Raw genomic sequence first — 25662 nt, 5'->3', positions numbered from 1 at the left:
TATTCTTTATCTGATGTAGATAATAGCATATGAAGTACTGATGACCTATTTGTAGAGATGACATTAAGAGTGTTATCCAACATCAAGATCGTTCATTTTGAAAATAAAAAGAATTACTCTTGGGGTTTAGATGAAGAAATGTTTCGGGAACAAAAGACTCTGAAAGAATGTTGGCAGCGGTAAAAGTGAAAGGTATGAACGGTGGCAGGCCAAGAAAGCAACTGACTATTACTTCCTTGATTCCAAAAGTTTAGTATTTTCATTTGTAATAAGTGAGTAACAGTGATCAAAATTTTTCCTGGAATAATAACAAAATATATTACAGGAAGTGTTACAAGAGAATGTGTCCTCTCTTAATCACTTCAAAATAAATAGGAGATTTCAACATGAAGAACAGAATTCCACAATGAGTTTAACACTGTGTACTACATATTCTTTTTTGGAACATTTTGAGGTTTTAATTCCAGACTTTAAGACCTTTGAAATATATATGCGTGTAGGTGTGTGTATGGGGGTGATGATCGGTATATAAACATGCACATATGCGCACAAAGAGAAACAAATATCTACCTCAACATCTTTGTAGACTAAGGCAGAGTAGTAACAAGATTTTAAAAACAGATGCTTGTTAAATATTTTTCATTACCATATACATAAACACACACACACGTGCGTGCACACGCATGGAGAGAGATATATACACTATTCCAGAGGCTGAATGGGAAATAAATGGAATAAGTAAATAAAGTAGATCTGGATTTAGGCCTTAATCCAGATGGCCTAATAGACAAAGTAATGAAAATGTCAAGTAGAAAGTGGAAGGTGGCGCCCTGTGATGACCTAGATAGGTGGGATGTGCGGGGGGTGGGAGGGAGGTCCAAGAGGGAGGGGATATATGTATACATATAGCTGATTCACTTCATTGTACAGCAGAAACTAACACAACACTGTAAAGCAATTTTACTCCAATAAAAAAAAAAAGTGGAAGGTGGCTACAAGAATTACAGGAAATTCAGAAGAGAAAAAGGTTAACTTAGGCTCCAAAAAAATCAAGAGAGCTTTATAAAGGATCACCATTTTACTTGGACCATGAAAAATAGGGATAATTTGAACATATGGAGAAGGAAAGATAGATACTGAAGTTAAAAAACTAGAGCAGAGATAACTACATAGATGCGTACATATATATCATAATACTGTGGATCCAAGAATTTTACTGTTAACGTCTAATGCTCAGGACAACCCTGTGAGGTAGATTTTATCACATTAACTTAGAGAGAATGAAGCAAGTTCAGAGGGTTTCTTGAGGTCACATGGCTGGTAGACATCACCCACCAGCCGCTGGACTCCAAAGCCCAAGCACTCTGTTGCCACTTCTTTACACTTCCTCAAAGATTTGCAGACATGAACTTGCAAGACAAACTCAGGAAACAGCAAATATTCACTTTGATTGGAGGGCAAGGTGAATTTCACAATATCCAGAGTGAAAAGGAAGCCTTTTCCTTCTTTGTTTATTTGACCTGATGAAGGCCAGAGGGTAAGGGTATAATAGTCATAGATGGCATATGTTGTCCACTTCCTGTGTACCGGGCACTGCACTAAGAATATTATGTGTGTTATCTCATTTAATCTCCTAAAAATTCTGTATTGTCTCAGTTTTTTAGGTAAGGAAACAGGCTTAGAGAGAAAGAGTAAGCCAATTTCCAAGGTCAAAGTGCTAGGAAATGGTGAAGCTAGGGTTCAAACTCACTGTCAGACTCCAGACAAGAACCTGGACTCTTAACCGCTAAACTACAAAACTAGAAAGCAGTTATGTGATATACATCGTGTATGTGTATGAATATGATATATATAGTATATGTGTGTATATGGGTGTATACATATGTGTATATGCACACACACACACACACACACACACACACACGTGTTTCATACCTAACAGTGATATACAGAAATGCTTGTGTTGACATGTCTGAGTTTAGTAGAATGTAAGTGATGATCACATTCCTTGGTTTGTGTTATTTTCTGCATCCTGCCGTGCATTAAAGAGCATTTATTGGACACTAGCTTTATGCCAGACATTCTGCTGGATACCAGAATTCAAAGCTAAGACACAGCCTCTATCATTAAATAGCCTACCCTTTTGAAATTCAAGGTTGCTAAATTAATACAATGGGTCTATAAGCATTACTTTATTTCTAAGGTTATTTGCTATTATTGTTTAAAGTTCTCTCTTGCTTTGCTAAAAATACATAGAGAAAACAGTTTTATGTCATTAGGTTAAAAAGATTCAGTATAAGCTGAAACCTACTAGTTTGCCGAGCATTAGTTAATTAATGAGCATTATTATTTGATGAATATATGTCATACTGCAATGTCAGTTTCACAGGGAGATTTGCTGGGAAGCCAGCAAAGCATGATCTTCAGGATTCCTCGAGTTCACTGACACCATTAAGAATTAAATGTTAAATCAGTGATCATCTCTACTTGTAAGAAGGCTGCAGAGGATCTTGAGGCAATAAAGTGATTAAAATGAGAACCATAAACTATCAACAATACAGCCTGTCCACGTAATCCCCAAGTGACTTTTATACAATTCTTCTTCTCAAACATTGGAAGCATTTTGCTGGTTTAACCCTTCAGCATATACTAAGGAGGTAGAATATAGGTATTACCTCTATTTTCCTGACATGGACTCTGACAAGGAGATTGAAGAGAAATTTTGTTTCATTGTTTAATTTTAGTAATATTTGTCAGTGGAAAGGGCTGCTGGTTAGAAAAAAGAAGTACTTATGATTCTTGCTTTCCCCAGGGAAAATTATCTTTCAAAGCTGTAATACTTGGAGAAATCTTTGCCTTCGGGTTGGACTCCGCTTAAACGAATTCATAGGATATAGATTCACTGCACAACCCCAGATGCCAACTTCTTAATGGAGTAATGGCATCAAAACTTGCAAATGAGCTTATTTAAATTTTAAGTATAACTTTATTCCTTTGTTCTTGTCTTTCAATTTAAATTTACAGCATTTCACAGATTTTTAACTTGACTGCCATGTAGTAATGAAGGGATTGGGTATATTTTTGTCCCAACTCATTTGTTCATTCTTTTTTCAAGCAATATTTATTGAGAGCCTAGGATGTAACAGACCTTGAGCTAGCTGGGGGACAGCAGTGATCTAGACCAAAAGTCTTGACCTTCATGAAGTGAGAGAGACCCAAGAGGAGGTGACTATTTAATATTGCTCTTTTCAAAGTAGGTTGTGAGAATGAGTAAGCGATACCAAAGCAGAATATAACTGTTAGCAAAATAAACATTTATTTTCATGGATTTTCATTTTCACTTGCAGCTTGTAAAACCTGTCAGTTATTTCTCCAAGATACTGAATTTTCCAGCTCTAGCCTGGGGTTGCCATTGATTGCCAGTAGAATTTACAGAAATCTCCTTTCTGAGGCCAGATCCATGTCTCAGAGCTGTCCATATGGAGATGGTCAATACAGTTTGACCAGTAATAGTTTTTTGATTGTCTACGGGAACATCTGGATCTTTGACCTTACAAGTAGTTATACAGCAGGCCCTTATCCCTGTGGAAAAGTGTTTGTTCCTTTATGGCTCAGAGGCCCTGTGTTTGCATGTTAGGCTTGATGTTCTGGAAGTCATTTTCTCTAGCACTGGGGTTATTTAATTCCAAGGACTGGTTTGAATTTCTTTTAAAACTATAAGTGTATAGGATTACATTTAATTGTTGGTTTATGTACAGGAGCATTACTGCCCTGAGCTGCAGGGAGCACATTATAAGTACTCCTTTGTCCTGAGTAAATATTCATTCAGTTACAGGCTGGATGAGGTCCCATGAATCTCTGAATCGTGACGTCTGTGCGAGGATTTGGAGATACTGTTGATATTATCTATTAAGGTTTTGCTGTCTATAGGGTCATATAAAGTAGCTTGGAAATTGCAGTGTAAATCAAGAAAAACAATGTCTAAAGCTTGGACCCTGCGACCAGATGGCTGGAGTTGAGCCATTGTGAGTACATATTGTTGGCAGCGCACAGGTCAGACAAAAAGGCTGTTGTTCCAGGCGCTCAGCGTCAGCCTTCCAGGGGCAGCGGGAGGACAGAGTGGGCCATTGCTGCACGTTGCGTCGGCCTGAAGGGCAGGAACGTGGAGTCCTGTTCTGGTTCAATTTCACTCTGAAGGTGACAGTCAAATAAAGGAACGATTTTCTTGAAGTACAGCATGCTTTCCCAGTCGTTTCTGAGGAGATTTCTTTTCAAGTGCTAGGGAAGGACTTTCGCTCCAGGCGCCTAGTTCCTCTACCTCCTGGCATCCAGGGTCTTGACTGCTAATCACCCCTTTCCGTGCCTTCCTAGCCCTCACCATACTCATGAGTTGAAAGGCCCTGGTCTCCATAATATATTCTTGCCAGACTCGGAAATATAGCAAGTCACAGTCTCATTTCCATGATCTGCCCTTCGTAAGGGTCATATGGAATACACTAAATCTAGAGAAATCTATCTGATTGCAAACACCCTGTGTGAGGTAATACTGCAGAGTGAGAATGGGTGAGCAGTTCTGTGGAATTCCCTGCCTTCGTTGAGTGCCAGAAGTATTAGGGATAATAGGGATAATGTCATTAAACACTCAATTATAAGATGGTGCTTCACTCGCGTAGCAGAACTCTCTTGCCACCGAAGGGTACTGCCAAGAGTCGTGAAGAGCAACGCTGGTCAGCAAACGTGCATTCCTGTTACAAAAGCTTTCTAAACACTGTTGGGATTTCTCTACTGCCTTGAACAGATGGCTCGTGACCTGCAGTGACTTCTTTCAGATCCAGGGTCTGCAGAATCCAGGCTGCTGTCCAATCACTAAATGGAGTCCCACAGGGCCGTGCATGATGAAGTCCCTGCCAACTTCCCCCGCCTCCTGTCTCTCCACTCCCCAGTTCTCCTGACTCTCTGAACATCTCCTTCTAGCCATTCTTAGCTTCCTTCAATTCTTCAATCGCCTTTAGGCTTTTGCACCTACAGTTTATGGTACCTGGAAGAGACACCCTTCCAGCTTATCTCATGATCTTCAACACCTCCCCCCGCCCACTGAGGACTTGATTAATAACAAGTTCCTCTCTCCCCTATCCAATCGGAATACACTATTCAGAAGCTCTTCCACACCCATCAGGATGTAGCCAGTGTACCTGATCACCTATGAGAAATCTCCACTTTCCCAAACTTATTTGGGTTCTCCCTTCTTCCTTGATGCCAAGGATAAGGGTGCATCGGGCAGGGCTAGATAGTCCCTGGGCATTAGTCCAGTAACCAAATGGTCTATAGGAACCTCCTACAGTCAACAGCTCCACTACACAAAAAGTCTGCTTACTCCTCCTTAATTAGGACTTCAGACACACACAAGAATTATTTGAAAATAATGTAATCAGAATAGAGATAGGTTCTACTGAACTTAATAAATAAGTTCAGCATAAGCAGCTAATTACAGATATGTCAGCATCTTTACTGAATTGGAAAGCCCCCAATGAAGTTTTGCTGAATGGATATTTTGAAAGAAATATTCAGTAAAAAAAAAATGAGACCTGACTTTAGACCTTCAAACACTTCCCTTGCAGGAAATGGAGATAGTTGTCTAGTAAGGATTGGTCCAGTTTTCAGTCTGCTCTTTGCCCTCTGATTTCCCGTTCATTCATTAAATAAATATTTGTTGGGCACTCCCGTCTAACAGATACTGCTGGCTTCTGTCCCTTTATGCATGCTTCAGAGGGCCTGAGCCCAGGGCAGTGGCTCAGTGTCCAAAATAAGGAGGTAACATGGAACATCACTGAATGGCAGTTGCAAAAGCTATGGTTTTCATAGCTTCTCTGCTTCTAAATAATTGTATACTCTTAAAAATAATAATTTATTGGGTACTTATTTCTACCAGACACTATTCTAGGTGTTTATATTAATCCTCATTTGATCCTCGTGATGAACCCAGGATGTAGGCAGTAGTGTTATCTCCATCTTACATATGAGGAAATTGAGGCAAAGAATTACTGAGTAACTTGCCCAAGGTGATGCATCTAGTAAATACTGAGGTCTTGATTTGAACACAAGAGCCCATACTCTGATCATCATAAGACCTTGGAGTGGAAAGTCACCTGACCTCACAGGGACTTGTTTGTTTGCTGCATCTATAAAGTGACTTAGTTGGCCACAGTGGTCTCCCAGATCCCTCCCAGATTAACAGTGTTTGTTTATGGTACTGGAGCTGCCCTGTCCAATGTGCAAATCCTCACACAGGCCCTCTTGCTTTTCCTGCATTCTTTCAGATCTGCACCTCACACTAGATTTTGCTTCCTCTCTTTTTCTCAAATACTTTCTCAAAGGCTGCTACTCTTACCCAACCCAAGCTTACTGCTTCTCTCCTGCCCCGTGGACCTCTGTTCTCTAGACCTCTGGTTTTGCAGGTTACCCTCTGAAGGACCAGTGCTTTCCATTATGGTAGGAGCAAACATTTTCCCCTCATAAAATCCCATGTTCTCTCTCTTGTACACAGTACCACCAAATGGCCCTCTCCTACTTCCACCTGTTTTGTGGAAGAAATTCCACAAAACACTGAACACACCAGGCCCCATGATGGGTTTCAGAGTACACAAGATGCTTTCGCACATATTACATTATTTCAGTAGAAGGGTGAGCAATGTTACTCTCTCTTTTCTACAAGGAGGTTCAAAAAGATAAGACATGCCTAAGATCACACAGCTAGTGAGGGATAGGGTTGGGATTTGAATCCAGGTATTCTACGTGCTTTCCACTATATGTACCAATCTGTCCTCTCTCTGTACTGCTTTCTGTTTGCTCTAACACAAAGTGTCTATGGACTTCACCTTTCAAAAGTCCCTATGTAGAGTGAAATGGTTATGGCTTTAGTTGTTTGCTTTCACAGAAGTGTCTATCTTTCTCACTGAAAACTAGCTGTAGCTTGTTATCAACACTTGGGGCTCTGAGAGGATGAAAGATGAAATTATATTGCAAAATTCCGACACAATTTTTGCTCTGTTTATCAAGATTTGTGGCATAGTTATTTGTGTCTGATGGAGGAGAATTCTCAGAGTTCATACCAGAAACCCAAAGTGCCTTGGACCAAGATCCCCACTCAGTTCCTATAACTGGGTGCGTTAGAGAGATACCCCAGTGATATTCCACATGCTATCAGCCCTCACAGGTACAGGTGCTGCTAAAATTGGACTTACCCAGAGGCTATTGCCACTGTTTTGCACGATGAAAAATGTGGTTTTCAATGTGCATTTTGATGTGTGCAGTGGAATTCAAGACTAAAAGTGGTACGAGGAGAAAGTCTGCAGGAACCGAAGGGCGTAAAATAACCTAACACAGTGATGCTGAGCCTGTGAGCCATCTAATCCCGGGATCTCCCTTGAGGGGGTCCAACTGCGTGTTAGAGATACAGCCTTCCTGGTGCCCTCTACTGTCCAGGGCCGAAATGACAGGAAACACAGTTCTGTATTCTGGATGTTAGTTTAATAACTTAAAAAAAAAAATTTACTCTTGGGCTGAAATTGGGCTTTCCAAGTTTTGGTTCATAATAAGTAGTTTTTAAACATTTAAAAATAGGGGTGTGTAATAAAATGCTGAGAGACTCTCTGGAGATTGCTGCTGCTGGCACTTCTCTAATAGAAAGCATACGCATTGAGCTAACATTTGACTGAAGAAGAAAACAAAGCTGTTAAAAGCTGGTAGGCTCATTTTCCAATAGCAATAGCATTAGTATCTTTCAAGTCACTCCTAACCATAGCTAATTAGAGGTTTATGAGGGATGGCCCTTCCTGATGGGTCACCTCAGGTTAGGCAGCCCACAGATTTGCTATTGACTGTTGGCAACAATGGCTTTGTGAACAATTTCTGCTCAGCTCGAGGTGATTATCTTTTTTTTCTTCTGCTGGTGTGTCTCTTATTTTGACTGGCTGAGGTTGGGTTGGACGATGAGGCCCCGATTCAAAGACAGTGCCAGGTCGTTGCTGGAGATCTGCACTGACAGATTGTTGAAAACTTGTTAGTCTGACGTTTTAACAGCCTGCAATGGGGTGGAAATCTGCTCTTTCACTGGAAAAACTTAGAAAGGAAAACATGAGCTTGAGCTGAAATCATCCCCAGGTCCAAATCCGCCATCCTCTGGCACCACAGTGCCAAGGGCTGCACAGTCTTTAGAGATCAAGGCCTGGCTATGCCACCCACAGGGTAGAAGGGACTCGGCCACTGTGAAGTTGGAGCCTCTGAAGATGCAGCTCTGGGAGCTGGGGATCAACACTAGGTGCTAACGGCTCCATCAGTAGCAGAAGTCGGCCTCTCGTGAGGTTTCAGCTGGGTGGTTAGGGGTTGTTCTTTTGGCCGTAGGCATATGATCCAAGAAAAAGGAATTAAAAAACACCTCAGGCTTGGTACCTTTTTTGAGGTAGAAATGGACAAAAAGATTGCAGCCAATACTGTTGGTGAGTGATATCTGGTACCACAGTATTGTAATTATTTGTCACTTTGCTAAAAGAATTCATTGAGCATCTTGGCTCTTCAAAAGCAAACCCAGCCTCACTATCCCAGCCGAGAAATATATATGTATTTGTATATATATTTTAGAATCACTGTTATCCTCTACTTTCCTCCCATCTACCGGTGACGGCCACTTTGATTAAGCCCTTCGCCCTGACCCATCACAGTTTTGCTCCCATCCTGGGAGGCTACCGAAGGATTCTAACAGGGTTTCTGGGCTTTGCACAGCCAGCTCTCTCTGCCAGGAGGAGCCCTCTCTCTTGCCAGCCAAATTCTTCCTGTTGTCGTCTCTTTTTAGAAGCCTTCTGGTAGCCCCAGGCAGTGTTGGGTGCGCACCATTGAGGGTGCCCATAGCCTTTCATGTTCTGACTTCAGACCAGGCTCTAAACTTCCTGAGGACAGGATCTAGCCTAAATCTCATTTGATTGTTTTTTTTTTTTTTGGCCATCCTCACAATATAATGCCTACATAGAGTAGGCACTTGATAGTGGTGTCTTTTTGAATATTCATTCATTCATTCATTCATTTGATAGATAGTAATGTAGTCCCAAGCTTCCAGGCCCTGTTAGACTTTAGGGAGTGCAGTCCCTTAACAGAACCTATCTTTTTATGATCTGCAGACCTAAGCCATGTCCTCTCCAGGCTGATCTTCCAGGAGTCTGTCTTTAATTAGTACCATTCAGTTCTTTGTTGGGGAAAATGTGAGATGGGAAGTGACCCAGATGTTTTGAGATGTCGTCTCAATGTCAAGTTTCCCCTTCATCACCCCTTTGCAGCTCCACATCACATGGCTGCATCTAATGGCAGCACTTACTGGTGTGTATACATAAATAACCAGAAAAAAATCTCCTCTCCTGCTACCCCAGATAATCCCAAATCTCAAGTATATCCCACAGAATTGCAGTAAAAATTTATTTATTCATTTATTTAATTAGCATTGGGAGTGCCATTATGCATTAGTCATTGTGCTAGACACGTAAGGGATGATCAAAGAAAACAGATGCATCAGCATACAGGCATTTGCCTTATTTACTAAAAACCTCACTAGAGAAATTCTTATATTGAATGGCAAACTTACAGAATCCAAGTACTTAAAGATGGGGTGAGGGTGGAATGAAGGTAACTTGTGCTGAGGACGTGCCTCTTCCAGGTTGTCTCGGTTGCTTCTGGGAGCAGATGAGATAGGCTTCCCTTTCCACCAGAAGTGATTAGCACTTCTTCAGATCAGGAAACTCAGTTTTCTTTTTATTTTTTTTCTTAAAATAGGTCTAATCATACGTCAGAGGCTCTTTTTGCTCTGTTTGGTTGAATGCTCCAAGTACAGTCATGGAGATGTTGGGTTTTTCCGAAATCTGCAGTAGCATCCAACATTCAGTCACTAGCTCCATGGGTGTCAAGAGGCAATTGTGCCCAGAGCTGTCTAATCCCTGGGTCACTGCCATGGTGATGTGACCTTGGACCGACAATTCCAGCGGTGCCTTCTGTTTGTCCACTTTCCCAGTTGTGGCCCACCATCAGCTCCCCTCACGAATCAATTCTGCATTTTTGTCTGAGTCATTCCTGGAGGCCCAGCCTATAGCCTGCTCGTCCAATGATTTTATAAACACCTAATTCCCTTTACTAATTTCCTTTCTGCTTAAAAAAAAAAAAAAAAAAAGCTATAAGGGTGGGAAGGAAATAATCAAAGAATCACAGCCTATTAATTATTTGCTGATAACATTTAACATTACCTGCTTGTGGAAAACAGTTATTGCCTCAGCTGATACTGGAGAAAACCTCCAAGCCAAAAAGATTTCTGTCTTGGGTTTTATTTGTTTGCTAATGTTTCCTCCCACCCAAAAATATCAAGATACCTGAGCTGGAAAGACTAGTTGCTGCAGGCCTGCTGAGAGAACAACATGGGCATATCTCAGAGATATCAGGGGTTCAGTTCCAGACCACTGCAATAAAGTGACTATCGCCATAGAGCGAGTCATGAATTTTTTGGTTTCCCAGTGCATATAAAAGTTAGGTTTACACTATACTATCATTTATTAAGTGTGCAACAGCATTGTGTCTTTAAAAACAATGTACATACCTTAATTTTAAAATACTTTATTGTAAAAAGTGCTAACCATCATCTGAGCCTTCAGTGAGTTGTAATCTTTTTGCTAGTAGAGGGTTTGAAATATTGTGAGAATTACCAAAATGTGACACAGAGACACAAAGTGAGCAAATGCTGTTGGGAAATGGCATCAATAAATTTGCCTGACACAGGGGTGCCACAAACCTTCAATTTGTAAAAAACACAATAAAGTGACGCACAGTAAAACGAGGTATGCCTGTACATTCAAGTGCTAACAAATATTCAGAAAAAAAAAGAGTATGAAATCTTATGTGAAGCAAAAAAAACACATTACCTGGTTTAAGAAAGTTAGGAGTGCTGCTAATTGAACAATGTGTAAACTTTTCACTGTCTTTAATTTTTTTTCTTTAGAGTATAATCTGGTACTATTATTAATATTTGAATATTATTTTCAATTCAGATATAACTTTCCCTTAAGAAAACAGGTTTGATGAGTACTTAAATGTGATTTTTTTGAATCACACTTAGTTTTTCACAACTAATTTTATGATGAAAGTAATGAAAAATATAGTCTACTTAAGAGAAATATACTTTATTGTACATTTTGCTGGAACACATAATTAAACTAATGAAAATTAAGTATTTTTGATATAAATTTTTAATGTACTAGAATTGATGCAGTATTTTATAACATCCATCTTGTTCTTCCTAAGAGGTAAATTTTAGATTTAATATAGAAAATTCTTTTTTTTTTTTTTTTAAGGATTTTCTTATTTATTTATTTATTTATTTATTTTATTTATTTTTGGCTGTGTTGGGTCCTCGGTTCGTGCGAGGGCTTTCTCCAGTTGCGGCAAGCGGGGGCCACTCTTCATCGCGGTGCGCGGGCCCCTCTCCACCGCGGCCCCTCCCGTCGCGGGGCACAGGCTCCAGACGCGCAGGCTCAGCAATTGTGGCTCACGGGCCCAGCTGCTCCGCGGCACGTGGGATCCTCCCAGACCAGGGCTCGAACCCGTGTCCCCTGCATTAGCAGGCAGACTCCCAACCACTGCGCCACCAGGGAAGCCCAGAAAATTCTTAGTAAATAAAATTAGCAACTAACTTGTGAAATATTCTGACTTTTAAAATTAGAAGTATTTCTTCATTTTTAATCTTAAATAATAATATGGGTATTAAAATAAAATTATAATGAATGAGTTCAATTTATTAATTCATATTTTTGTATTATAATCTCATCTACAGTAATTTAAATCGGTACATTCCTGCTCATAATTAAAAACTAAACTTGCAATGATACTATGATGTAGATAATATTACCTTACTTTACAGATGAGAGAGCAAGTTTAGCAAAACTAAATAAATTGCCCATGACGGTATAGTAAGTACGTGCATGAAGCAACAGGATTTGAACTTGGGTCAGTCTAATCCAAAGCCTATGTTCTAATAGGTGGCAGCTCGTGCAAACAGCAGTGACTAATGAGTGAGAGAAGGGGGTGTAAATAGACCTGGTGTACTTGGCCAAGGCAATATCGAAGCCTGCAGTAGCCAGTATTGGGAATCTGGTCAAGCGTTAAGTAAGCTGTCAGCTTTCATTCTCTCACTCATTGTGGGGAGGGGGGGCGGGGGGCGCGGGGTGTATTCTATAGTGAGTAGTACTCTCTGTGCCTCAATTTTCTACTCTCTTAAAAGGGTATGATCAGAGAACAAGATGGTAGATGCATAGCTTAGCCCAGAGAACAATGCTTAGCCCACAGTATGGGCTAAAGATATTTTAGCTAGTTCACAAATATTTATTAAGGGTCTGGTATATATAAGGCACAAGGGTTATAATAATGAGACATGTTAAAAATGCTAACAATGAAAGTGGTTTGATTCTTCATGGTCTATGAGGAAAATAGGCATTACACACCTGAGTTCATATGTAGCATAGCCTTTGTGCTATGGGAGGAGCGTGTGTGCCAGGAGACTCTGTGTCGCTAGCAGGGCTCCAGCCCCTTGGATGGGGATTTCAGTAACCATGTCGTTATTTAGGGGCGTTGCTAGCTGGGAGTGATGGAAACAAGCAAGGCAAGGTGGTCTCATTATTTTAGGCATAGAAGACAAAACAAAGATGGAGATTCTTTGGAGAGATGGGATTCTGAGAATCAGGCAGAAGCCTGGTAATCAGAACTGGATCAAAGTCAGGGTCATCCAGCAGCAAGGTGCTGGGTTGGGGAGTCTCAGCATGCATGACCAGGAAGAGCAGCAAGAGAAGAGGGCTGCAGCCCTGAGAACCCAAGAAGGCATGGGACCTTCCCCCACGGCAGATCCTGTGGTTTTCTGAGACTTGAAGCCTGTGGCTTAGCCCAATTAATCTCCTAAACTGGGTCATCACCCTGGGTTGCACAGCAAGCAGGAACCTGGCAGCAAAGGCCCTGTAAACACCGGCATCAATGAGAAAAAGCACTGGAAAAAATCTGGTTTCTTTCAAGTCCTGAGAACTGAGAACAATCAGATTCCCTTCTGGGCATTGCTTTAAAATCTGGTACCATCATCAGGTAACTTTACAAAGCAGGGCAATTACAGAATTAGTTAGAGGTGCCTCAGCCATTTCCCAGATAGCCAGGGAGGTGAAGACAAGGAAAAGGACTGTCTTGTGATCACTGGAAGGGCCACCGCACCCACTGTTGCTGCTTGGTCATTAGCTTGTATGGTCACTGAACCCAGGCAGGCCATGGCTTTTAAGGAATGCAAGTTTCACGGGAATTTTACAAACTTCTCCTGGATTTGTTAGTGTCCAGGAAAGGGAGCAAGACCCCCATGGAACACCCACACCCACACCACCTGCATCTAGAGGGGGTATATGTATGGATGCCCTTGGACTTGGGTACTTGGGTAGCTGTGGGAAGTTAGCCACCATCCACTGAAAGCCCCTGCAATTAAAGAAGGAAAGCTCTTCCATCCTAGCACATGCGTGGGCTTTCATCCTTAACAAAGGGCAAGTAATCACTCCAGAGTTATTTCCCTGTAGGACCCAGAATATGGACTGATAGAGCTTCCTAGCACTTTGTTTTACCAAGAAGCTGAAAACACTTTAGAAACATCTGATCTTTCAATTAAAAATAATTATTAACTCAGGTCATAAAAAAAATACCACTTTAAAAAGCAGGTAATACAGGAAGTGGATCTTAGCAATTCGAAAGGGTTTAAACTCTGCCAAAACACAAACAAAACAACAACAGTCAGATCAGACTCCACGGATCATTAATCCTCACATTTGCTCTCCGATCTGACTTTGTGGCATATATTAGCATCCCCATGTTATTTACAGAGAAATGAAGTCTGAAGAGATTAAATAGCATGATAAATATCATATGATATTTAGTTCAGCAGAGGAGCCAGGGAAAAAGTTCATGATATGTACTTTCTGTTTAGTATTCAATGCACTTTTGCAACCTTCGGGTGCACCCAGCCTTCCTCCTCCACAGTCCATTTTCTTGACCTGCCAAAGGGAGTCCAACAAGCCAGCAGCTTGCTTCCTTTTCATGGTCCTGAACCAGCTGTCCATCTCTGTGCACAGTGTAGGTCATCCCAGAAAATGGGTTGATTTGAATGTAGTTGGGTCATCCTTTCTCCTCTCAACCTGTGCCTCTGTGTACCAGGAGGATGCATCATTAGGTGTGAAGAATATGAATTCTTTCATCTGGGAATTGTTTTCCCCAGAAATTACTTTGTTTTATAATATTTTAAGTGTAGGTACAATAAAGATTGACCGGAGTGGAATTAACCAAGTTTTGAACAGTGAAAGAAAGAGGAAAATGGACCAAAGTAGATATCCTCAGTCTTTCTAAGGACAAGGAAATGAATTGTAAAAACAAGTACAGCCTGGTACTAAATGAGATCCATAAGCCCATGGGAGACAGGTGTAGAGAGGCAGAATATGAAGGGCCATTTTTATATTCACAATGTTGCAAATGGGGACAATTCTTTCCTATTATGAAATATTTCAAGCATACTCCAACATTTCATTACTCTGTATATCTTCCCCCTAGCCTGAATTTGATGTTCCTTATTCATTGCCTGTTTTTATGCTTTTTCTGTACATTAATGTATCCATAAATAACATGTGCGATTTTTAGATATTTTCAACTCCATTAAAAAATGGAGACAGTTTTTTTTTGCCTAGCATCATACTTTTACATGATATAAACATTATATATGTTTGGGTTTTTTAATTAATTTATTTTATTTATTTTATTTTTGGCTGCGTTGGGTCTTCATTGCTGTGCATGGGCTTCTCATTGCAGTGGCTTTTCTTGTTGCGGAGCATGGGCTCTAGGCACATGGGCTTCAGTAGTTGTGGTACACGGACACAGTAGTTGTGGCTTCCGGGCTCTAGAGCACAGGCGCAGTAATTGTGGCGCACGGGCTTAGTTGCTCCGTGGCATGTGGGGTCTTCCCGGACCAGGGATCGAACCCGTGTTCCCCGCATTGATAGGCGGATTCTTAAACACTGCGCCACCGGGGAAGTCCCTAAACATTATATATGTTTTATATGATTTGAAAATTATATATTATACATGATTTGAACATTATATATTTTATAAGATTTAAATATTATACAACTTGAATATTATACATTTATATGTGTATATTATACATATAACATGTTTTTACACTATATGTAGCCCTAATTCATTCTCACTTTTATTTTTATTTTTTTTAACGTTTTTATTGGAGTATAATTGCTTTACAATGGTGTGTTAGTTTCTGCTTTATAACGAAGTGAATCAGTTATACATATACATATATCCCCATATCTCTTCCCTCTTGTGTCTGCCTCCCTATCCCACCCTTCTAGCTGGTCACAAAGCACCGAGCTGATCTCCCTGTACTATGCAACTGCTTCCCACTAGCTATCTATTTTACATTTGGTAGTGTATATATGTCCATATATACACTACCACTGTCTCACTTTGTCCCAGCTTACCCTTCCCCCTCCCCATGTCCTCAAGTCCATTTTCTACTAGGTCTGTGTCTTTATTCCCATCTTGCCACTAGGTTCTTCATGACCTTATTTTTTTTTTTTTTAAGATTCCATATATATGTGTTAGCATACGGCATTTGTTTTTCTCTTTCTGACTTACTTCACTCTGTATGACAGACTCTAGGTCCATCCACCTCACTACAAATAACTCAATTTCGTTCCTTTTTATGGCTGAGTAATATTCCATTGTATATATGTGCCACATCTTCTTTATCCATTCATCTATTGATGGACACTTAGGTTGCTTCCATGTCCTGGCTATTGTAAATAGAGCTGCAATGAACATTGTGGTACATGACTCTTTTTGAATTATGGTTTTCTCAGGGTGTATGCCCAGTAGTGGGATTGCTGGGTCGTATGGTAGTTCTATTTTTAGTTTTTTAAGGAACCTCCATACTGTTCTCCATAGTGGCTGTATCAATTTACATGCCCACCAACAGTGCAAGAGGATTCCCTTTTCTCCACACCCTCTCCAGCATTTATTGTTTGTAGATTTTTTGATGATGGCCCTTCTGACCGGTGTGAGATGATATCGCATTGTAGTTTTGATTTGCATTTCTCTAATGATTAATGATGTTGAGCATTCTTTCATGTGTTTGTTGGCAATCTGTGTATCTTCTTTGGAGAAACGTCTATTTAGGTCTTCTGCCCATTTTTGGATTCAGTTGTTTGTTTTTTTTTATATTGAGCTGCATGAGCTGCTTGTAAATTTTAGAGATTAATCCTTTGTTAGTTGCTTCATTTGCAAATATTTTCTCCCATTCTGAGGGTTGTCTTTTCGTCTTGTTTATGGTTTCCTTTGCTGTGCAAACGCTTTTAGGTTTCATTAGGTCCCATTTGTTTATTTTTGTTTTTATTTCCAGTTCTCTAGGAGGTGGGTCAAAAAGGATCTTGCTGTGATTTATGTCATAGAGTGTTCTGCCTATGTTTTCCTCTAAGAGTTTGATAGTGTCTGGCCTTACATTTAGGTCTTTAATCCATTTTGAGTTTATTTTTGTGTATGGTGTTAGGGAGTGTTCTAATTTCATTCTTTTACATGTACCTGTCCAGTTTTCCCAGCATCACTTATTGAAGGGGCTGTCTTTTCTCCATTGTATATTCTTGCCTCCTTTATCAAAGATAAGGTGACCATATGTGCATGGGTTTATCTCTGGACTTTCTATCCTGTTCCATTGATCTATATTTCTGTTTTTGTGCCAGTACCATACTGTCTTGATTACTGTAGCTTTGTAGTATAGTCTGAAGTCTGGGAGCCTGATTCCTCCAGCTCCGTTTTTCTTTGTCAAGATTGCTTTGGCTATTCGGGGACTTTTGTATTTCCATACAAATTGTGAAATTTTTTGTTCAAGTTTTGTGAAAAATGCCATTGATAGGGATTGCATTGAATCTGTAGATTGCTTTGGGTAGTAGCGTCATTTTCACAATGTTGATTCTTCCAGTCCAAGAACATGGTATATCTCTCCATCTATTTTTATCATCTTTAATTTCTTTCATCAGTGTCTTATAATTTTCTGCATACGGGTCTTTTGTCTCCTTAGGTAGGTTTATTCCTAGGTATTTTATTCTTTTTTTTGCAATGGTAAATGGGAGTGTTTTCTCAATTTCACTTTCAGATTTTTCATCATTAGTGTATAGGAATGCAAGAGATGTCTGTGCATTAATTTTGTATCCTGCTACTTTACCCAATTCATTGATTAGCTCTAGTAGTTTTCTGGTAGCATCTTTAGGATTCTCTATGTAGAGTATCATGTCATCTGCAAACAGTGACAGCTTTACTTCTTCTTTTCCGATTTGTATTCCTTTTATTTCTTTTTCTTCTCTGATTGCTGTGGCTAACACTTCCAAAACTATGTTGAATAATAGCAGTGAGAGTGGGCAACCTTGTCTTGTTCCTGATCTTAGTGGAAATGGTTTCAGTTTTTCAGCATGTTGGCTGTGGGTTTGTCATATATGGCCTTTATTATGTTGAGGTAAGTTCCCTCTATGCCTACTTTCTGGAGGGTTTTTATCATAAATGGGTGTTGAATTTTGTCAAAAGCTTTCTCTGCATCTATTGAGATGATCATATGTTTTTTCTCCTTCAATTTGTTAATATGGTGTATCACATTGATTGATTTGCATATATTGAAGAATCCTTGCATCCCTGGGATAAACCCCACTTGATCATGGTGTATGATCCTTTTAATGTGCTGTTGGATTCTGTTTGCTAGTATTTTGTTGAGGATTTTTGCATCTGTGTTCATCAGTGATATTGGTCTGTAGATTCCTTTTTTTGTGACATCTTTGTCTGGTTTTGGTATCAGCATGGTGGTGGCCTCATAGAATGAGTTTGGGAGGGTTCCTCCCATTTTCACTTTTAACTGCCATGTAGCACTCCAATGTATGAATAACATTTATCTGTTTTGTAGCTGAACAGTAAAGTTTCTCTAGTTATCAGTCTAGAAAATGACTTGCTATGTCATAGCGTATGCACATTTCAACTTAGTAAGAATGAAATCTAGTACGTAATAAGTAGAAATCTAGTAAGATTTTGCCAGTTTTTCTCCAAAATGGTTCCATCATTTTATACTCCAACCCACAGTGTGTGAGAAGATCCATTTCTTTACATTTTTGATAAACTTGTTTGTGCCAGGTTTCTAAGTTTTGCCAAATCAATGGGCTCAAAATAGGCTTCATTTTATCTTTTATTTGCTGGTTCCTGATTATTAGTATGGTTGAATATATCCTCTCTGTTAATGACCATTCAGATTTCCTCTTCCATGAATTGCTTATGTCCTTTATCCACTTTTCCATTGGATTATTTGTTATTTTCTTATTGATTTGGAGGATTTACTTATACATTCAGGTACTAACCATTTGTCAGTCATATACATAAATGTGGTCTATTCTTAAATAACTGATTGTATCTCTGGAGTTTGCCCTGTACAAAAATTTTAACAAGCAAGTTAAAACTGAGATGTAGATAAGAAAGTTGATATTTCCATGAGTCGATGCTTCTGGAAAAGGATTATGAATGCCACTTTTTCATCATTTCCTTATTTGTGCAGAGAGTTCAGAGTTCCCAAGTTCAGAGAGTTAAGTGTAGGCCACCTAGGTTTGTACTTGAAAATGTCTGCTTGATTGCAGAGTAGGTAGCTTAGGATAATTTCAGTACTGAATAAGAGCCAATTTTGAGAGTGATTAACCTCAGATTACTAGATCTAATAGACTGTGTATCTTCCATCAAAATAGAAACTGTTGGACACTGGGTGCATCTCTGGCCATGACCTCTCATAGGAGCACACAGAGTCAGCTTGAGGCAGGGGCATGAGGCATGCAGGAACAGTCTGTCCCCAATTTACCTCTCAAATATTTTACTACGAGGAAAGTCTCTGCTCATGACATAAGTCCCTAGACTCAGGCAACTAAAGAAAACGTGAAGAGCAATAATGTCATGGTGATGTCAGGTTGCATGGACATGTTGCCTTGGGAACCCTGATAGGAAATCTTAAAATAATGATGACTTTCTTTCTGTTTCAGAGGTGTGGCGAAATCTTGTTTGAAAACCCTGATCAGAATGTCAAATGTGTTTGCATGCTAGGTAAGAAGGCTTCTCATTTAAAATCTATTAAGCATGCTGATGTCATGTGGGCTTACTGTTGTTCTGTTGCCTTACTGATTGTCTCTTGTTCCATATTGCAGAGGCTAATAGGTTCTTTTATAGGTTTATAGACAGCTATAACACATTTATATGTGGAACACTTGATGATAAAGAAAGGGTTTGATTTTAATAACTGTCAGTAAGTCAGGAACCATGCTTCTGAGTCTTTCAAATTTTTTCTTGGATCATCAACATAACATAGTATTGGGTGCTTTGTATTCAGGCAACTGTGATGAAAAAGTAAGAAGAATCACATTGTAATTCCTAAACTAGAGATCGTATGCTAGGCAAGTAAACTATTAAGTATTTACACCACAGCACAAAGCCCTTACTTACAATGCCTGGGAGGAATATACATTTGAACTAAACTGAAGTCAGCACAACAGTTACCCATACTGCATTTGTAATAAAAATTGCAGCATCATAATGACTAATCATTTGTTCTTGTGGGATGATATATCATCAGTGCCTTTCACAAACTCTTTAATATATAATATTCTGTTAAAAGATGAAGTTGATATTATTTTCCTCATTTTATAGAATAGAAAACTAGTACAGAGAATATAAGTGATGCACTTAACCTCAAAATGAGAAATGAGGCAAATCATGATATGAAAGTTTCTAATATGTAAAAATTTAGGTCTAGTGTTTAGATCTTATTTGAGCCACTAAACTATGTTCAATGAACTTTTAATTAAGTAATTATAGTAATAGAACAAAACAGTAGCATGAATAAATAAAAATAATCCTTAAATTTGACTTTCACCAAAATTTCACCCTAATCCATTCCAACTTTGAACCATACTCATAAGCAAAGAAAAAAATTATTCATTTTAGCTCCTTCCATTTTCTCTGGCTACCTCATATGTTGGCAGCCTAGGTTATTGGTAAGATGGCTCAAAAGCAGACAGCAAGATAGAGGCAGCGGAACATCTTGGTAATATATAATTCAAGATAATCAAGTAATAAAAAATCAAAAGTTGCTCATGACCTAAAAACAAACCAAAAACAGAAACCAAACACAAACACTGTATTTTCCTGGTCTTCTGATCTTTCTTATTTTCGTGTGCTAGTATTTTAAACCTTTCTGATGCAGTTCTTATATGTTTTTATTTTAATTAAGATGGGGCTATATAGTAACATATCCACTGGAAAATGAACATTCTACTGGAAGCACATGAACAATGAACATAGCATAGCATCCATAAATCCATTTCAAATGTCCAGTATTCCTTTCCCTTAACCACGAAAATGCCTCAGAATGCTAACAGTGCAGGGTACAAACCACAGAGAGAGAGAGAGAGCGAGAGAGATGGAAGCAGAAAAAATTCCTTTGTCCGGCCATATGTCCCAACTTTGGATTTGGGAAACCATCTCATCACCACATCAGATCTATCCATCAACTCACTCATTTAACTTTCACAATAGCAATATGGTTTGGTGCTATTATAATCCTCATTTTACAGAAAGAAATTTGTGGCAAATGATCGAATACTATAGGACCTTAATCCCACTAAAATATGATTTGATTATAGCTTCTACATGATCTACTAACATGAATCAGTTTTAATTTATGATGACTTTAAGCACATGAACACATAACTTATTTTGATGAATTTTTCCTTGTACTAGCTCTCATGTGAGTTGCTTGATTAGTTTATAGCTAGGACAAGGACAGCAATAGACTGTCTACTACTGCCTATACACTTGAATTCACTTAAAGTCAATCATCTTTCCATCTCTTCTGGATAATATGGTGTGGTTTATAACCCTAACCAGAAGACACTCCTGGCCACCAAATGCATTCCCCCAGTGAATCTGCCAACTTACACAAATTCCCAAAATTAGAAGAATATTTATATAAATCAGCTTTCTATTACTACCACTGTCATAAGATTTACAATTAACTGAGTACTTAAATATGTCACAGATGAAGTCCATCCTGAGTACCTTACATAGTTAGATCATTTATTATAAGTAAATTAAGACATAGCCTCTCTTTCAAAATATGGATATCTTTCGCAATAGCTGTGTATTATTAAGCTTGTGGGTTTCATTCGTTTATTAGATTTCTATTTTCTTAGGCATATAGGACTAAATAATGTAAAGGAACCATGATAATGGAAGTTTTTATTAGTTTAAGGGCATGGGATAATTAAAGATGGAATAGGAAGAACACTTGTACATTTTGCCTTTAAAGTAGATGGTAAATATTTATTGACTGTTGAAGATATTACTATGTCTAGTGAGCTGGAGTTACTCCGATAATGAAAATTATGCCCTCAAGGAGCTTACACCTAAGAAGGCTTAGACTTTTTCCTGCTTATGTTTTTAAGAGGATTCCTACAAAATTTAACTGAAACATTTACAAAGTCCTTTGAAATCTTAGATGAAAGAGAATACCAAAATAAAACTATTACGGGTATCAATACAGATGGATCAATCCGCCATTAGCATGTGTCCACCTGAAGCCAAGGGCTACCATTTCACAGCAATAGTGTGCAAGATAATGAAGAAAGAAGTTGAATGATTTATTCCCTTAAAAGAAACAAGAAAAACTCAAGGTGTGAACATGTAACTCACTAAAACTGAGACCACATCTTATATTTTATCAAGAAGGGGCATCTACATAACACAAAAATAACAAAGCTCCACTTCACCACTGTCTGAGGTCTTATCTGAGTTAGTTTGTTGCTTCCTTTGAGAGGAACCTGTGATCGTGCCCTTATGACTTCCCGAAACATTTCTTGAGAAAACTTTATATCTTCAACAGTAAAGGATAAGGAGTCTCTGCTGTTTAAAGGGACTGTTAAGTTTTCTAAGTGTTTCTAAGTCATGAATGTAGTTGGTGTTCTTGCAGATCACATTATAACCTTTTTATGAATAAATCAAAATTTTGAAACAAGAAAACCAAATATACAAAGTCTGCATTTCCAGGACTTCACTCTGATGTTTATGCCACCCCAATATTGAGATCCCTAATGGAAGCCAACCTAAGACATTCAGAGCTTTGAAGTGTCAAGTTCTCGGCTCACCCCCTCCGGCATTCCCTCTCTACCCACTCACACACCAGGTTTGGGGCCCCTGCCTGGACCCCAGCTGTGCTTCAGCACATTTGAGATGGAATAGGGAAGAGGGTCACTAGCCAGGCACACCATTTGCAGTTTTCTTCTATCCCACCGGTGTCGCCTCAGATCTTTCTGAAAAATACAATTTTTATGCTTTGAGTTGTTTACCTCATGACATCCATGAACAAGTCATCCTCATTAAACTCATACTTCTGGCTCATTACATTCAATGAGACATAAGTGTAAAATTCATCTGAAGTTACTCTGAAGTACTGAATTCAAAGCAATTTTAAGTGAGAGCAAACTATTGTCATATGTGGGCCTTACAGGCAATCACTTCTATGTTCAGGGGAATAGTTCGTGTTAGATATGAAGGTAAATAAATATGTACTGCAGAGCTGGCTACACTGAGTATTTACTATTTATTCCTTAAAATTCTGTCAGAGGGGTAAAATGTAGACAATGTTAAGTACCAAATTGTAATAAATGCTGCTTTCTTCTTTCCTTCACCCTTAAGGAGTTCAAAACTGCTAACTCCCATCCCCCTCCTTTTTCTCAATTTAGCCATAAGATTTCTCTCAAGTTAATACAGACCTCAAAGTTTACAGAACTATATCAAAGGGTACACAACTGTATAGTAAGATGTGTACCTTAATTAGGTGTAATGAATTGATAACCAAGGGAAGAAGGAAGTGGGAGAGAAATTATCTCTCATTACACAATTAACGTATGAGGTGTGGCCAGTTCCTAAAAGGATTTTATTTTTCAAAGTATAATGAAACTGCTAGGTACAAAGAGCCAAGAGTATTTAAAGAAACTACATAAAATGATCGATGTTAATTCACTTAGTTCATTTGCTAACTTCTGTCTGGGAAATGCTAAATCCTGGGGAAAGAAACTTTCTAAAAAGAGTTCCTGATCAGACTTGGTGCCCTTCTTTCCCTTGTAATTTTACAATTTGAAATTTTCAGTGGCCCTGCTTTTGTTTCATGTGTGATTCCTTTTATGCTGATTGGTGTCATATCATTAGAATGTAAGGTCGTACTTTCTTATCTGCCATGGCTTAGAAAGGGGTGTTCATATTGTCAGGTTTCTGGTTGAAATTTTTTGTAAATCATTTCAAGAGATCGTCAGTTTTCAAAGAAATAGAATACCATAAGATCAATATTTTATTAACATTTAACATGAGCACAGAGAGACTTGCTTTGTAGTCCAACCTCTGAAAAATTAACTGTGTACTTTCAGAAGTTGCTTCATCTTTCAGACTTCAATTTATAGTTTTTCTGCAAAGTGGTAATAAAAATGTCTGTCCCTTCCAGCCCAGGGGTTGTCCTGGTAATACAGAATGTGATGTTCTGTGAGGAGACATTGCCTGCTATGACGCCCTAGATATGGTTTATGCATCAATAAATTAATAAATAAATAATAAACAACTGAAAATAAGCAAATTGATGATAAACAATAATAAACAAATAGTAAATTATTTATTGATGACATTAACAGTGTTTAGAAAAGCAATTAAAAAGACAAAACTATGCAAATGTGAGAGCAATTTTAAAAAATATTAAATATGTTCTTCAAAATTTTGTCATACCTCAAAGGCATCATCTAATATTCATTCAAAGGATATTCATTGAGCATCTACTATATGCAAGGTACTATGCTAGGCACTGGGAATGCAAAGACCAGTGGAGCACAGGCCCTGCACTCAGAGAGTTTACATTCCAGGCAGAGATTCAAGCCCCAAACCCCAAAATCTGCAATGCTAGCTTGAGAGTGACAAATGATAGAAAAGAAATAAAGTGTGTTGGAACTTCAGAAGATGAAAAGAGTGCGTACAATTGGGATAGGAAGACACGTGGATTGATATGCAAAGACCAAGAAAGGGGCAGCATTCTAGGTAGATATATGACCATTTTTAAAAGCCCAAATACAGGAAAACTGAGGAGTGGAGAAGGAAGTAAGTGTTTCAGGCCACAAGGAGTATAAAAGGATAAATTGGAAAGGAATTTGAGGCCTTATTGTAGACAGTTTGACTGTTACCACTGGCTATAAAAAGGACAGAAGTACCAAACGAAAGAGCGTTCTGGTCTCTTTTATTTAGTCAGTTAGAGAGCATTTTTTAATTTAGACAGAGGGTATTATAGAATATTCTATAAACTAGTTTCTGTGGGGCAGTATTGAGTACAGCTGTTCACCAAATACTTGTGAAATTAAATAATTTTAACCCAATGTATATTGGAAACTGATGGCCTGAATTCTAGGCTTGATTATTTTAATGAATATTACTTTTATCTTTTCTCTTTGATATCAGATATCATAGTATTTTATTTAAGAAGTACGATATTGTCATCTTTTATACTGGAAAAAAATTGATATTTTTTCACTTTTTGGAACTTTTTCATCTAATAAAATTGGGAGATTTTTTTATTTTAAAATTTTACTCTTATCACTGGCATCTGCCTGTGATTTTTGTATGTGGACAATTTTGAGGTCTATACATTTTTTCTTAGAAATTAATACACAGTCTGTTTTAAGGCAAAATAATATGTTATCAAAGTAGGTCACTACTTTGGTGGCATAGTGGAAAGAACAGGGCATTTAAAGATCTGGACCAGCTAAAAACTGTGTGGTCATAGGAAAGTCACTTAAGAGTTATAGATCTCAGTCTATTCCTCCCTAAAATGGAATAAGTAATAATAATAATATTATTATCTACCTTATTAGGTTTGTTGAGGATCAAATAACACAACAAATATTAAAGCATTCAGTAAACTGTTAGAAGTCCTAGAAATATAAATATTATTGATACTAATAACTAAAATGTTCTGTTCTTGTATTTAATTTAATATTAGTAGTATTTTTTATGCACACTGACAGCTTTGATATACTTTCAATATTAAACTGTTTCAGTTTGCTTCAAGTGAATAGATATTTTCAAGTACATGTTTGCAATCTAGAAATAAGCATATTATCATCATAGGTTATTAAAGAAAGATTATTGTAAGGACTATTTTATGTGCACTTAACTTTATAAAAGTGAAGGTCTATGTTCAAAGACAAAAGCTTTCAAGTTGCTTAACTTTGATTTACTGAGATTAAAATGCCTTGGGAATTTGAATTAATTTTTTAAAATTTTTATTGGAGTATAGTTGCCTTACAATGTTGTGTTAGTTTCTGCTGTACAGCAAAGTGAATCAGCTATACGTATATATATATCCCCTCCTTTTTGGATTTCCTTCCCATTTAGATCACCACAGAGCATTGAGTAGAGTTCCCTGTGCTGTACAGCAGGTTCTTATTAGTTATCTAT

The 25662-nt window shown here is 38.4% G+C and overlaps 1 protein-coding gene across 2 annotated transcripts in view; it reads left to right on the top strand.

The window, feature by feature from the left end:
- PDE7B (phosphodiesterase 7B) overlaps window positions 1-25662 on the top strand; it is a 345318-nt gene that overhangs the window by 106943 nt on the left and 212713 nt on the right. Inside the window, exon 2 of one of the 2 annotated variants that reach the window (XM_057527800.1) lies at window positions 19161-19221. In XM_057527800.1, the coding sequence (XP_057383783.1) occupies window positions 19161-19221 (61 nt within the window). Of the gene's footprint in view, window positions 1-19139; window positions 19222-25662 lie in introns of those variants that run through there. The other variant, XM_007190913.2, reaches the window with a different exon arrangement.

This window comes from Balaenoptera acutorostrata, chromosome 14 (genome assembly GCF_949987535.1).
Source record: "Balaenoptera acutorostrata chromosome 14, mBalAcu1.1, whole genome shotgun sequence".
Taxonomy (NCBI): Eukaryota; Metazoa; Chordata; class Mammalia; order Artiodactyla; family Balaenopteridae; genus Balaenoptera; species Balaenoptera acutorostrata.
The sequence above is the reverse complement of the archived record's forward strand: the minus strand, read 5'-3'. Positions and strand labels throughout refer to the sequence as shown.